Source organism: Rattus rattus, chromosome 2 (assembly GCF_011064425.1).
Source record: "Rattus rattus isolate New Zealand chromosome 2, Rrattus_CSIRO_v1, whole genome shotgun sequence".
In the NCBI taxonomy this organism is placed as follows: domain Eukaryota; kingdom Metazoa; phylum Chordata; class Mammalia; order Rodentia; family Muridae; genus Rattus; species Rattus rattus.
In genome coordinates, this window is record NC_046155.1 from 18,587,920 (window position 1) to 18,602,927 (window position 15,008).

The window sequence follows — 15,008 nt, forward strand, 5'->3', positions numbered from 1 at the left end:
TGATGTGAAGGTCAACCTCTGTCAGGTGCTTGGGCTCATCTGTCTGCCAGACCCCTGTGTTCACCCTCTAGCAGAGTAACCTTGATCAAGCCCCTTAACTTTACAGCACAGCTTCTGTCTTAAGAGTTCCACTGCTGTGAAGAGAACCACAACCAAGACAACTCTTATAAAGGAAAACATAGTTAAGGCTGGCTTACACTTTCAGAGGTTTAGTCCATTATCATCGTGGTGGGAAGCATAGCAGCGGGCAGGCAGACTTAGCACTGGACGAGCCAAGAGTTCCACACTTTGATCTGAAGGCAGGAGACTATCTTTTGCAGGCAGCCAGGAGGAGACTCTCATTCCACACTGGGCAGAGGTTGAGCATAGGAGACCTCAAAGCCCAGTGACACACTTCCTTCAACAAGACCACTCTACGCCTTACCTCCTACTAGTGCCACTCCCTATGGCCAAGGATTGACACACATGAATCTATGGGGCCCGAACCTATTCAAACCCCCACAGCGTCTCAAAGCTAAGGCTGGTTTTCTGCAGCGGCTGAAATGATCAATGAAATCAAGATGGAGCACGGGGAAACACATAGGAAGAGTTCTGGGGGGGAAGAAGACGGGGTTGAAATGATATAAGTACAGTGCTCATGTATAAAATACTCAAAAATTATAATAAATGTTTAAAAATAAGATAAATGCAATAAAAACAGGAAAAATAATGATGTAATGTCTATAAAAGTGCCTACCACAGAAATCAGTAGAAGGCCTTAATAAATGGCAGTTTCATTTAATTTTATGTCATTGTAAGGGAGAGGCATATAAAAAAGCATATTATTAAGAACTAAGGAAACAAAACCCATAAATTTGTGGCCTGAAGTTTTCCCTGCACTTAAGAAAACTCATTGCCTATGCTATTTTTTGCTGTGAAAATAGGGGCCACCAAATCTTTTGACTATTCTCCCAAAACTTCACATTCTAGTAACCAGATACTTACAAATTTGGCTAAATAACATATTTCCATTTGGGTACTACCATTATATACATACTTGCAGTATAAAAAATCTTGAAAGAAAATTCCCACTAACTACCCAGTAGGGAAATACAGACAATCAGATATAAATGGGCTGACTGTTCCCAAAAGCAAAGTCAGAATTCTGGGTTCTATATAATGTCTCCTATGTCGATGACATCTGTGCACGTCTTTAATATCAGCCCTTGGGCCAGCTAGCCTCAAAACAAATACATTATCATTTTCTTCTATTTTAAAATATGAAATGTCATTTCCAGTTTTATTTCACCTTCCATCTCTAAGTAATAACAACATGGCTAATCTTTGGGGACTGGGGGGGGCAGTGAAGACTCACTGAAGAGATACACAAGGAGCTGTTAGAATGGAGGGTCGCTCGACAGTGAACCTGCAACAGCTGGAGCCGAAACAGAAACCCTGACATGAGAGCTGCCTTTTGCATGAAGCTTCTGGCCCGAGGCTGGCCCAGAGTCACTGTCCACCAGGGGGCTGGAAGGCTCATTCTTCCTAAGGATACACTGGCCAGAATAGGCCACAGTGACTGTCAGAAGTTCAGGTTACAGCAAACTGCCAGTCGTTTCCACAATACAGCCAGGGCCTTCTTGCCCAGTCGTTGCTGAGGTCAGCTTTAAGCAACTCACAGAAAGCTCAAGTCAGCCAGGCAGGCATTTTAACCACAGCTAAATAAGCTGTCTAGCTGCACCAAACTTGATGCCACACCCACGTTCTCCGTGTGCCCCTTTCTCCTGCCCTAAAAAGCTCTAACTGGCCAACCTTTGGGATTATCACAGGTTGAGATGGGTGGGTGAGGGGAGGGAGGGTGGGAGAGAGAAAATGTGTGTGTACATGCATGCACACTGTTACTCTTTACCTTAAATATATACAAATATACAAATATGAATTAAAAGCACCTATTATAATTTTATCAAAATTACCTGCATTCAGTTTGGGGTTGGAGATTTTAGTTCCCTCTCTGTCTCATGGGGCAGAGTTAGATTTGCTGTTCGGACTAGAAAAGGCTGCAGTGAACTGAGGGGTACTATAATTCTGCAGGCTAGGCTCAAAAGGGGTTACTCAGCTGCCTTCCAGATGTGACACCCAGTGCCCTCCTTTTGTCAGTCAGCTCTCACCCTCACCATGGCTAATCCTTCCAAAAGAAGCTTCAGGAAGGAGAGGAGAAACAGCATCACAGACTTCAGTCAGCTCATGTCAGGAAGGCAGAACATAGCATGAAGGGGGAGATGGCTTTGCTCCATGGATCCAATCTGCCCTGGGGTCTGTGTTGACGTTACATGGGAGCTGGCGGAAGGCAAGGGACACAGCAGTGAAGAAGCTGAATGTTTGAACTAGAATCAAGCAACTTGAAGTTGGGACCCCAAGCAACAATGTCGGCAAGAGTTCCTGCCCATCCAGGCAGTGAGAGGCGGGAGTCTAAAAGGGACTGCGGCTCCTGGAAAAGCCTGAGCTAAGGTGGGAAGGATGGGGCAGCTGGCATGCCTAGGTAGTACTAGTAGTGAAACGTGACCCGTTCCCCACAAAACAGCCTCTGCTTATATTTCATCGCCTCCACCCTGTCAATAGTTGCTTAACTGCTTGCAAAGGACAGAAGAACGAAGTATTTCAGGATCTCTAAAGCTTTGCACTGAGACACACACCCTATGTCCATGGAAACTCCTTCTAAATTCCACGGGAAAAGAGAACATTTCTGGAGGGAACTGGTGTCTTTCCATTTATGCTGATAGAGAAACACCAACAGCTGGCCTGAACTTATTAACAAGTGAGGTGTGATGGCTCATGCCTACAGGCCCAGCACTTGGGAGGCAGAGGCAGGGTCTGAGGACAGCTTGGGCTCTGGCGAGACTGTCTCAGACAACCAAAAAGAAACAACGCAATAGCGCATCTATTTGGAGTTGGCAGTACACCCCATAATTAATCCCAGAGGCTGTGCTTCCCTGTCAATGCTTCTACAGGTTATTTCCAACTAAATCAGCTGAGGTATCTGGACCACCTCAAACTGGTTCCTCCAGGTACCTTTCTCAAGGGACCCACGGAGAGGAAAACCAGCTATAGGCAGAAGACCCGCCTACACAGCTGTGATTCGCTTCCTGAGCTCGCCCACTTCCTGCTTAGACATTTCCTTCTCCTGACCAATACACCTTTTGAAATGAGCAGTACGTTCTCGAAGATGGATCCAGGCTGAAAAACTGGTATGTTATGAGACCGTGACATTTTTAACACAGTGACACAAAATTAGAACTTCTAATGAAGCAAAGCATCAAGGGTCCCTGTGTCGCCTAACTCAGCAAAGGAATCCGAACCCTTATAAGCCAGACACAAGCTCTAAAAAAAAAAAGTTATCTGAGAGACAAAAGTTCATGCTTCCTAACACCATCACCCTGAAAATTATGGCAGCTTTCACAAGTAAACAGAAGAAAATTTAAACTTCCACACTTTAATCAAACTGAAATGAGGTTACTGAGTTTCTACACTTTAAGTATTCCTTGCGTAGTTCATAATTGCTAACATTTTATCTTTTCTTAGATATGCGATTGTGTACTATGTTGAATAAAGCAGACACAGGAAGCTGTGAGAGAAATGCAGCTACTGTGATTCTTCTGTGCTAATGAGTATAAAATGTAATCTAACAGTAAGGTAAAATCTGTCCTTACCTGGTATAAAAAGCTTTAGTTATTTAGTTACCAGCAATGAGTGGTAGCACAAAAACAGAGAAGAAGGTCTCTTCAGATGTTTATTTTTGTCAGAAGAGCTGACAATTTTCTGTTGAGAGTTTTGGTCTACTGTTATAACAAGCATTTCTCCTTTGAAAATCCCACTCAAAACATCTATCTCATTCTTTGAGGTAAAGAACTTAAAAAAAAATGATTTTTAAAGAAACAATTATTAAAATTCCTTTAGCATGATAAATAGAAATAATCTTGTTTTTTATTTTACCTTGGTGAACATATATGTATTTTATACAACAAAGTATCTCTTCTCTTATTGGCAAGCCGCAGGTGAGAATTACCCACGCTCACGCACACTCATAGGTCACAGTGCAGCCGTGCCGTGCTCATACAGATGGTAAAAGAACAATTATCAATACTCTTCTGGCAAAACAACCCAGATTTTGGAATGGCAAAAGCAAAAGAAGTTTAGGCATCAAAGCAGCTCCGGGAGGCATCAGTCTGAGTCTTCATCATCGAGGTAGTCCTCAGCATTGCTTAACGTTCGAGCCCCATCTAAGGAGAAGACAGGAAGGAAGCAAACAGAGATTACAAACTACTGAGACTTTTCCTCACCTCGGTACTCCTGGCAGTTGAAACATGAACCTCCCGGACCCAGGGATTATGCTCTCCCTGCGACCCTTCCCATCACTGCTTTCCAACCCGGAAAGCTTCGCTGCGAGGTGCTACCAAGTCATTTGACACCAGGCACATGCACCATGGCCAACGTGGAGTCCCAGCAGCCACTCCACATGTCAGTCAGTGTGCAAGGCAGGAGACAGAAAGGTGAGTAATGAGGGAACACAGACACTTCTGTTTTGTTTCAGAAAAAAGTAAGTTTAAGGAGAAGCAAGAGACTGAAATAAATATTTTTAAAAAAATCAATGAAAATTCTGGACCCCATTAAAAACAATCTTGCACAGGGGTCAAAAGGAAGACAGCTAATCTAACTGCTGCCTCTTCAGCTGTCTTCCTCAAAATCTTACAGTAACAGATCTTCTAGGAGGGAAAATGCAACTCAAAAGCAAACACTGTTAGAGTTTAATTGATGCAGGGTAGCATGGTCACCCAAATTGGGGTCTCTCACTAGCACGGCCCAGGCTACACTGGAAGTACGACATACTCTGTGTGGGAGCATACCGGAAGATGGACCTAGGACCCTAGCCAGCTAAAAGCAAAGATCCTACTGAAGATAGCTGGCTGGTCAGGACTAAGCACAAGAGACAGAGAACGAGAAGCTTCAGCACCAAAGAAGCCCTACACTTCAGGGGAGTCTCTCAGAAGGCCCTAGTCTAGCAACAGGAAGTCAGTGGCAAAGAAAGGAAGTTAGGCCGCAGCCTTCCTTCCTGACCCAACTGGACAGCAAGGACTGGGAGGTCAACCTCAAGCAAAAGCCACCCACACGGTAACGAACATGGTTTCTACTTTCTGTCTCACACAGCTGCTCCCAAGTCTGCAGCCGGACAGCACTGGCTAAGCTGACAAACACTTTGCCATTCCCTCCAGAGCCCACATCAATAAGGAATGTGTTTAGAGAAACACCAGTTCTTCCAGTGAGTGTCAGCCATGGCTAGAACACAAGCTCCAGGCTGGTTTACACTTGCGTGAACTGAAGTGGAAGACAGTGCAAAGGGGCAGCCGCAGGCTCAGGGGCAGGCTGATGATGGGACTTGGCAGTCAAGGAGGATAATGTGGGAGGCTCTCTTACATCCCAAAGACAAGGAGGATCTTACTGTTTCTAAGGCTAAGGCAGGGACTAAACTCTGGGCTTGACACAGGCCAGGGAGCACGGACAAACGGATGGGAGAAAGGCATGGTGATGGAGAGAAAGAAAGGTGAGGTGAATGTGACAGAGAATGTAAGGCCCGCCCTGACAGCACACATACAGAGAGGGCAATAAACAGCCAGTCTCTGAGTACGTACACATGACTTGTGATTTAAACCCTGTGGTGTCTGAATGAGAATCCCGCCGACAGACAGACGACAGACGACAGACAGACAGACAGACAGACAGACACACACACACACACACACACACACACACACACACACACACACACACACCCCTAATGTAACTGTGTGCTTGGAAGAGGTGTGTTGCTGGCCATGGGCATTGAGGCTGCAAAAGCCTATGCTAGGCTGGGTCTGTGTCTGTATCTGTGTCTGTCTGTCTATCTGTCAGTCTTTCTCTCTCTGTTTGCTGCCTACAGAATGGGACGTCTCTAGCACCATGCTTTCCTGCCTGTGGCTATGTCCCTGCCAACACGATCATGACGATCGTGGACCCCTCTGAAACTGTGAGCAAGCCCCCAGTTAAATGCTTTCTTTTATAGCAGTCGCCTTGGTCCTGGTGTCTCAACAGGACACAGAATAACTAAGACAACCCCTTTCTTTTGAAACAACCACCATGTATAACCTTCACTTCATTCTTTCATGTGTATTTTCCCACAGCTATATTTTAATCTTGAAGGACATACACCTCATCTCTAAATTTTAAGAACTATCCACAATTTGTGCATAGACTCCACAGTCTTTGGCAAACCCCGGGAAAACGTCAATTACGGTTTACTGCTAGGCTCATTAAGTCGAAACATGAGGCAATCGTGGAGAGGTGAGCATCAACTTTAGTTTCATCGACCTTCGGCTGCTCACAGAAGCCATGCTGTGATGCTGGAAAGCACACCCATTATTAGCAAGGAACAAAGGGAATCACAACATGAAAGACCCTATCTGACTTCACATTTGTTTGCTTGATACTATTATTCTGCTTTAGACCTGATGATGATCAATGGTATATTTGAAATCGAGAATCATTTATCATTCGGGGGGAGGAGGGGACTCAACCTTTGCCATAAAACCCTGCAAAGTCTTGGACATAAGCACGAGGAGAGTGACTTAAGACAATACCTGTTGCCTGCTTCTTCTTCAGGAGCGATGCACAGGCAGCGTTGGTGGCCATGTCCAAGGCTAGCTTCTTCTCATTGTTTCTCAAGTCTGTCCTCGCACCTTCCCAACACAAGAAACAGAAGCCATGTGTGTCTCTGCAGACTAGCACCCGGCAGCCAATCCTCTCTCATGAGCTAATCACTTTGGCAAGGCTACCAGAGAACAATTCTGGCCCAGAATGAATGTGGCTGGCATGTTTCCTCAGAGAGCCTGCTGCTCCAGTAAACCTGCTCTTCCCTTCCAGGATCCAAGGGACTGCACATGGTGACCCCATTACCAGGCCCTGAGTAAATGCTAAGATGACATCACAGCCATAACCCTATGCACTACGTGGCTCCCAGCATGAGGCTTTGGGGCTTCAACCCAACATACCCTTTATCTCTCCCTCAGCTCAGGAGGGCTGTTAGGAAAGACCATTGGGCTGACCGCCAGAGGATGAATTTTTTACATCTTCAGGTACCCTCATATGCAAATCAGCATATGGCAAAACAATAAACTCACAGGCAATGGTTCCCCAAACCATTGGCCCTCTACACCTCTTCCATTCATGTTTCCCCTGTCTTTGTGCTAAAAATTACATCAGAACCCATGGAGACCTTTGTATTGTTGAAGAAGAAAAAAAAATACAGAAGTGTATTCCACAATGCTGTGCACTGAGATCTTCCTTCAAACCTGTGAAGAGGTTTAATCAGAGTTCACTGGAAGTGGTACCGAGGGCTACTGTCAAACTGTCAGTCAGGAAGCATGGACCCTGCATCACAACGTGTCCACAATCCACACGGTACCATGGGTGCTTGCAACAACTTTGATAACAAAACATCAAGTGTGGCTCAGCAGCACACAGCTTGTGGCTGCCACATCACCCACAAGGCCTTCAGCATGTCCTTCAGAAAAGACAACAGCCCTCATAGTAAGTAAGCTTTTAGACCAGAGGTTGACAGCATTGCCGCACTTAAACCAAAAGCAACCCTGCTCATAAATTCCACAACACTGCCCCAAACGTTCCAAAAGATAGAATCTATAATGTGGCTTGAAGAAAGGTTTCTCAGAATTGCCCTCTGGGCCAAGCATCTGAGTGACATGCCTGGCCGGCCCCCTGTAAGAGTGGTTAATATTTATGGCACAAGCAGAAAAGTGGATGGACAGTCCCTTAGTTAGCTGTTTGCTGTGAATCTGTGAGCAAGAGATGAGCTTCAGCACTGGCTCAGTCAGGCATCAGCAGCTACGGTGTTTCTCCTTGTCCATTAAGACTCCCAAGCAAGCAGGAGTCTCACCAACTTCACAGCAACCTTCTCAGGACATGGTGCCCTGAAGCCCTACAACCCGGCAGATATGCACAGGAAGTTCTTTTTAAAAGCAACACATTTGTGTGGATTTTTCAAAGTTTGTCGGGATCTTAACTCAGAGTAAACAAGTACCATAAATGTGCCTCCAATTATTTCTTCTCAATTGAAATAATGTCGTGCAGTTTTAGCAGAAGGAGACAGTATTCCTACTATGTCAACTGGCCTGCTTCATTAGGAGCTAGTTTTCGAGCCAAGCGAAGAGCAGGAAAATTCAGTAGAAACTTTACCTTTTGCTAGTAGCAACTGGACAATGTCTGCATAACCTTTCCAGGCAGCTGCGTGCAGAGCCGTGTCTCCCAGCTTGTTCTATGGTGAAAGAAAGGGAAAATGGTGTTATTAAAAATACAAAATGAGCTGGGTGGAGGCAGTAATATAAGTTTAATCCACATAAATCTAAATTAGGAGAAAAGCTACAGAACTACATGGAATCCCAAGAGAAAAGGGAACTGAGGCAACGAGAGGGGCTGCTCTAGGAGAGATGGAGGAGCAAGCTAACGTGGTGAGACAGGCTGTGGCACGGCCTCCTGCAGAGGGAGACTCCAGCAACTTCAGTCAGGGAGACTTCAGTCAGGAACGGAAGACTAGAATGGGCAAGAATGAGGCATGGAGGGAAAACAGGAGTGGCCAAGTGGATTCATACCTCATTAGAACTGGCATTTGCCCCATTAAACAAGAGTAGAATTACCCTGCTGGAAAATGTCCAGAGTCCCCAAGCTCAGGTGCAGTGGTGCACAAGCCAGAGTCCCCAAGCTCAGGTGCAGTGGTGCACAAGCCAGAGTCCCCAAGCTCAGGTGCAGTGGTACACAAGCGATGACAGAGCCAACAGTAAGGGCCTCCCCTCAGCACATCAGCCCAGCTCCTCCTCAGCAAGGACAGAAAGGGTGGTGCTCTCAGCAGGACGGTGCACATCACCTCTGAAGCACCCCCCATTAGGGGACTGGAGTGGCATTTATGCTAGCATACACAACAGTACAGGAGGTGCTTCGCCCTGCCACCCTGTGGAGAAGTCTATCAAGGAGCACCCCACTCCCCCACCAAGTTCACACAGCCCCCAGTCACACAAACAAAGGAGTGAGCCAAGATACTGAGTATCTGAAAACAGCTTAAGTGTTTGAGAAGACTTAAACAAATGAAAAGTTCTAGGGAAGAAAAGCACAGTAAGTAGCAGAGAGCTTTTTTAAAAGCAATAATTAACATATTAGCCATATCATGGGTATTACATAAACAAGAAAAGGATGCTATTAAAAGAGCTTGTATCAGCAAAATTCTCAGACGACCCCTAAAATACCTGTCTGCTTTACCCTGTTTATCCCATATACAACCCTCATCCTCAAGTGTGGGTGAGGCCAAGACTATGAGGGCCATCACTCCTCTTGGCTGGGGCATGGAGATACACATTTTTAATCTTAGCACTCGGGAGACAAGAGATATGTGGACCTCTGTGAATTCAAGTCTAGCTTGGTCTACACAGCAAGTTTGAGGCCAACCTGGGGTACAGAGTAAGACCTTGAATTGAAAAATAAAAAGCCCATCCCTTTGTAGACAACCATTACTGGGTCCACCAAAAGCGAGAGTATATTGGGTAGGTCACATCTAATCAGGCAGGCTTTTTTTTTTTTTTTTTTTTTTTTTCTTTTTTTCGGGGTTGGGGACCGAACCCAGGAGGCAGGCTTTTAAAACGAAGGTTGAACAGCGGAGCCGAAAGCAGCTCCTACTAGCCATGAGGAAAATAGCAAACAGCCATTTTGACAGAAAAGAGGAACCTCTAAAAACTCAGGGCATCAGTACTACAGGGGAAAAAGCTCAAATCTCAGCAACTGTAGTGAGCTTTGAAGGGGATTGCAAGCTTCTCAAGAACACAGTTCCCACTAAATCTGTGTTTTACAGTGTGAGATCTTGAGTTGGGAATCTTGTGATGTTATGCATAGAATTGCAACCACCCAATACACACTGATAAACCAGGGATGATTTGCTACAGAGCAATAGAAAATGAATATAGAACTCTGGAGAATTTTTAAAAAATATCAAAATAAAAGTAGGGCTGAAGAGGTGGCTCAATGGTTATTCATTGGTTGCTCTTCTAGGGGACTCAGGTTCGATTCCCAGCAACCACATGGAGGCTCCTGTATGCAACTCCAGTCCCTGGGGGAATCTGATGCCCCCTTCTGGTCTCTATTTGTACTGCATGCATGTGGTGTACAAACATGCAGGCAAAACACCCATACACGTGAAAATAATAATTAAAAAAAACTTTTAGGAGGAATAACTTTTTTAAAAAGATAAAAATGATGAAATCTCTAATAAAAAAAAGAAACTCTGATGTTCAATCTGTAGAATCAAAAGAGCAAAGAAAATGGTTAGAAACAGTAAAAGAAGTAAGCTAATTTCTCAGGCTAAAAGACTTCATTGTGGTTACTACTGAAAGACAGCACTAAGGCCCTTCCCTGTGAATGTTTAGAACACCAAAGACAAAGACTCTTAGTAGGAAAGAGACTGGAAAGTGCCAGGGCTAGAAGTGGGGCTTTGTCTCCGAAGGCCCATGCTTGGGGAATGTGGAAGAGGTAGGAACCTTTAGCAGAAGGGTCTGGTTGGATTTCAAGTGTCCCCAGAGGCCCCTGGCATGCCGCTATCCAGAGGGAGTTGGTGTCTTTTGGGAAGACAGAGGCATGGGAAGGAACCCTTCATGCCCTGAGGTGTATGCTCAAAGGGGATGATGAGACTGCTCACTGGAGATAGATACAGTGAGCTGAGCAGCAGCACCATGTGCCCGCTCACCTTGGACCCAGCCCAAGAGCAGTGAGGTATAATGGAAGAGCACCTCCCAAACTGGGACTGAAGTATAGCTTTTCGCTTTGTGAACTGATTATCTCTACCATGTGTACTTGAACAGCATGTGTGAGGACTTGGCTTCAAACCCCAGTACCACAGCAAGGAAACACAGTAACAACAACAAAACTCCATATGCTTATAGCATCTGAATTAAAATATTGTATATGCGCACAAGCTGTGATGTGTGAACAAGAAAGGTGGGTATGATAAATGTGGTCCCCACAGTCAGCGGCCTTACCTGCTGGTTCAGTTCCACATTCGGCTGAGTAAACAGAACCTCCACTATGTCTGCAATTCAAACAGGAAATGTGGTGTTTCTTAAGGTAGAAATAGTGAACTTTATAAAGACAGACATCATAATAGCAAAAGATGCTTTTTTAGAAAAGCTTTTTTAGAAGCTTTTTAGAAGCTTGTTAGAAGAACGTTCTAGAAAATTCTTACAAGTTCTCAAATTTATCTCCAGTAAAAAACCTAAAAGGTAGATTACAAAAGAAAGATTTCAGATCCAAAGATTTATCTCAGTTGGTGGAAAAGAGTGGACGGTGGGATTTGGGCTAGAAAAAAAATACTTGGAAAAATCCAACCTGTTATTACTGGCTGCAACAGGATTGCAGGCTTAAGTCAGTGTGGTACTTCAAATTTTGCATCAAACTTAAAATGTGGGTCCAAAAGCATAGCGAGGGAAAGGCTACAGTGCCCACTCTGCCTTCCCTCTGTGGCAGGTGACCAGGGTTTGCCGTCCTGGCACTGGTGTGCTCTGGTACCTTCTGAAGGCGGAGAGAGAAAGGGAAGTTCCCAGCCTTCCAGGAGTCTGCGCAGTGGGGCTCGCCAGCCACACCCCACCACCGAGGCTCTGCAATTTCGAGGAACAGAGCCTTTGCTGCACTGCTTTTATCATGAAAGGTGGTTTCCTTGGGTAAAGGAGATTCTGAACAGCACAGAATCATAAACCAGAACGATTCAGTACCTTTGTGGCCACCATGGCAGGCCCAGTACAGGGCTGTGCTTCCAGCTTTGTCCAGGCCGTTCACGCCCACTCGGTTGTCCAAGCACTCCCTCAGCCAGCTCAAGTTGCCTGAAAGAATTTTACACATAAAAAAAAACACGAGGAAAAAGCTTTTTCTTTGCTCTGCTTTTAAATCAATTTCTTCCTTTGTAAGCTCCCATTTGTGATGGGTTAATCAGCAAATCTTACAACAAGACCTGCCCACTAATACCTCAGGACGGTGCAGTTGCACCCCGGGTCACTGAGAAGCAGCAGTAACTCTATTTTTAATAGGAGTTGCCAAAGGTAGGTTTAAAGGTGTTTCTGCTTTGGAGGAAGAGAAAAAGATGTATTGGCTCTAATCCTGAAAGGCGGGGTGTAACACAAAACCTAACCACAAACAGAATCTCTCCCCACTCATATTTGAAGACATTTTCAGGTCATGGAACTAAGAGACACATTACCTTATGCTAACTAAGCTGCTCGGAGCTACTGCTTTGTGCTAAGGGACACCCACTTAAGACTTCAGGCTAATATCCTAAGAGCTCCTTTACAAAGAAGTGGTTTATATGTCATTGTCTAAGCCCTTCCTTTCCCCTGGCACATGCAGTCATGGAACAGAAAGGCACAGCCTTGCTGAGGCTGCACCAGCACTTCCCACTATTTAAGGAGGGTTTCCTAACAGAATCACCGTGGGTACTTGGGGTTCAGAGACATTTTATGTCGTGGGGCCCGCCTTGGGCACTGCAGGATGTTTGGCAACAGCTTGGTCTCTACCGGAAGAACGCCAGTACCATCCCTCCTCTCGAGACAGTCAAAATGTGCCCACGCAGCCACGTGCTCCAGCCTTGTGGGAAGTACATGTCACCCACAGGAAGAAAGTCAAGACAACCCCATCCTCGCTGGGTCAGAGCTTCCCCGACATCAACACTCTCCTAAGTGCTATGTCCCAGGACACCACTACCCTTCGCCTTCTAGGGGGAGGGAAGTCAGCACAGAGACTGCTTCTAGAGAAGGCAGGGACTTAGGTGGGAAGGCACGTTAACAGAACACTCTGAGATCACAAAATGCCCGAGACCTTAATCTGGATGTTGGAGCACTGGCTATCTATGTACTTGTCAAAACTTATCACACCATATAATTAAAACCCACACCTTTCGCTATAATAACGACCTGTCAGGCAAGATGTGCCAAGTGGCATGACTGTTAATGGGGACAATCAATTTCTTTGATTGTATTTGAGGCCTGATAAACAGGAGGGAGTGCATGCATGGGAATTCATACTGTAAACCTTGTCAGTCCCGGTGGCTGGGGATGTCACAGGCCACAGGGGGTAACCTACAGCTGTTGTTTTGTTTAAACGCTCATGTCCAACTGCCTTCTAAATATATACGTTTATCCTCGTGGATTAGTGTTGCTCTGGGCCTTGGTCAGAGAAGCTTCCTTTTGGCAATGGGCAGCAGTTAATGCAGAGCCCCAACCAGTCACGGTGCGGAGGGAAAGTAAGTGTTGAGGGCTCAGCACTAAGCAGACCGTCCACAGCTCCCCTCTCCAGTCCCGGCTCAGCAAACGGTGCAGAATAACGAGATGAAATGTTAAGAGCCAGAGAACAAATGAGTGCTTCAAAACCCTGTCCTCTGAGCACGACGTGGCTGCTGCTCTCTGTCCCACGGCAGCTCTGGGTCTATGCACACGATCAAACCTGTCAGAACTCCTACTGAGTGGGAGGGGTCGTGCGCACCGCTCCTGGCTGACAGCTGATGAAGAAAGCAGTCATTTCTCTTGGGGATGTGACCCAAGGTGGCCCATGCCCCAGTGGATGGTCCCACAGCTATGTATACAAGGACACTGACTGGATTCAGGGGTTGCTTTTTTAAAAAAGAGAACATGCAGTTGGGAGAGGGGCATGTGATAGGGAAGTGAGAGTTGGAACTGGGGGGAGTGATCAAAATACTTGTTTACATGTATGAGACTTTCAAAGAATAAGAAAATGTTTTTAGAAAGCCTGTGCGTTTTAATATATCAAACCCTCTATCAAAAAAGCAAAAGAGAATCAGACCTACCTCTTTTTGCAGCCTCATGCAATGGATTGTCAATGGATTCTGCCTGCTCAGCCACTAGATTGAAAAGAAAGACACAAGACCACCATTGGGCTTGCTCAGTGATTCACCGGAGTTGGTTATGCCCATGGGCACCAGCTTTGTGGCCAGGGCCTCAGATACAACAGCTTAATTACTTACATAATGTGGATTAAAAATAACAGAAAATAAGCTGATTGTACTTTCTTTAAGAGAGGCTGGGTTCTGCATTAAGTGAAACCAAGCCAAGCACTAAAGCAGCAACGCAGCAATTAACTGCAAGCATAAACAGCAGCAGGCACGGCCGCTAACCCAAACGAAACTCAACGGATCCCTGAACCGAACACCCAGTCTACTCAAGTGTTTAGTACAAACAGTCATAAAAGGTAGAAGCATCTGATACCCAGTTTCACATTGGGAAACACCTGATTCCTTCTGTTGGGGCAAGACGCAGGGGCCGAGAGCATCGGCACTGCCTATATTCAAAGGGACAGCTGCTGTCTACCTGCTTTCAGAAGGCTCCACTGTGGCCTTGGAATGAGTAAGGGAGCCCAGAAGAAGCCTGCTGCTCGAGGCCCACGCCTGCTGACCTAAGAGGGCTTGGATAGGAATTCTTTACAGCGATTTTCTACCTCAGTATCCAGAGCCAAGGCTGGAAATGTAGCACAGTGGAAAGGTATGTTCAGATTTGGGAGGAAGAGAACCGCACGAAGCCCAGAGTGCAGGGCTCCTGAGCTAGGACCTGGCCATGGCCTCCATGTCTCCAAAGGACCGTCTCTGACATTTCCCAAGTCATTTGTCAGTCTAAGGAGTTACAGACCATTGAAGCCTAAAAGGTTCTTAAAGTGATCTAAACTCTGTACTCCCACTATTAAAGATAGGGAATTGAATCCCACAAGCATCATTCTGATTTGGGGGTGTCTTTAGTACTGTACCCTGTTACTAACTGGAAGGAAAGACTAACATCTAGAACTCTTGTTTACCAACCTTGTGCCATCTTTTAACCAGAAATAATAACTTTACAAAGGGGCCAGATCTTAATAAGGACAAAGTGCTGTGATAAGCACTTGGTGAGTGTGACAGG

At 45.6% G+C, this 15,008-nt stretch overlaps 1 protein-coding gene across 1 annotated transcript in view; it reads right to left on the reverse strand.

Moving 5' to 3' along the window:
- Positions 1–3,748: 3,748 nt before the first annotated feature.
- Ostf1 (osteoclast stimulating factor 1) overlaps positions 3,749–15,008 on the reverse strand; it is a 52,640-nt gene continuing 41,380 nt past the window's right edge. The window contains 6 exon segments of the mRNA XM_032893813.1: positions 3,749–4,256; positions 6,648–6,746; positions 8,260–8,338; positions 11,100–11,149; positions 11,829–11,936; positions 13,910–13,963. Coding sequence (XP_032749704.1) covers positions 4,198–4,256; positions 6,648–6,746; positions 8,260–8,338; positions 11,100–11,149; positions 11,829–11,936; positions 13,910–13,963 — 449 coding nt within the window. The 3' untranslated portion in view covers positions 3,749–4,197.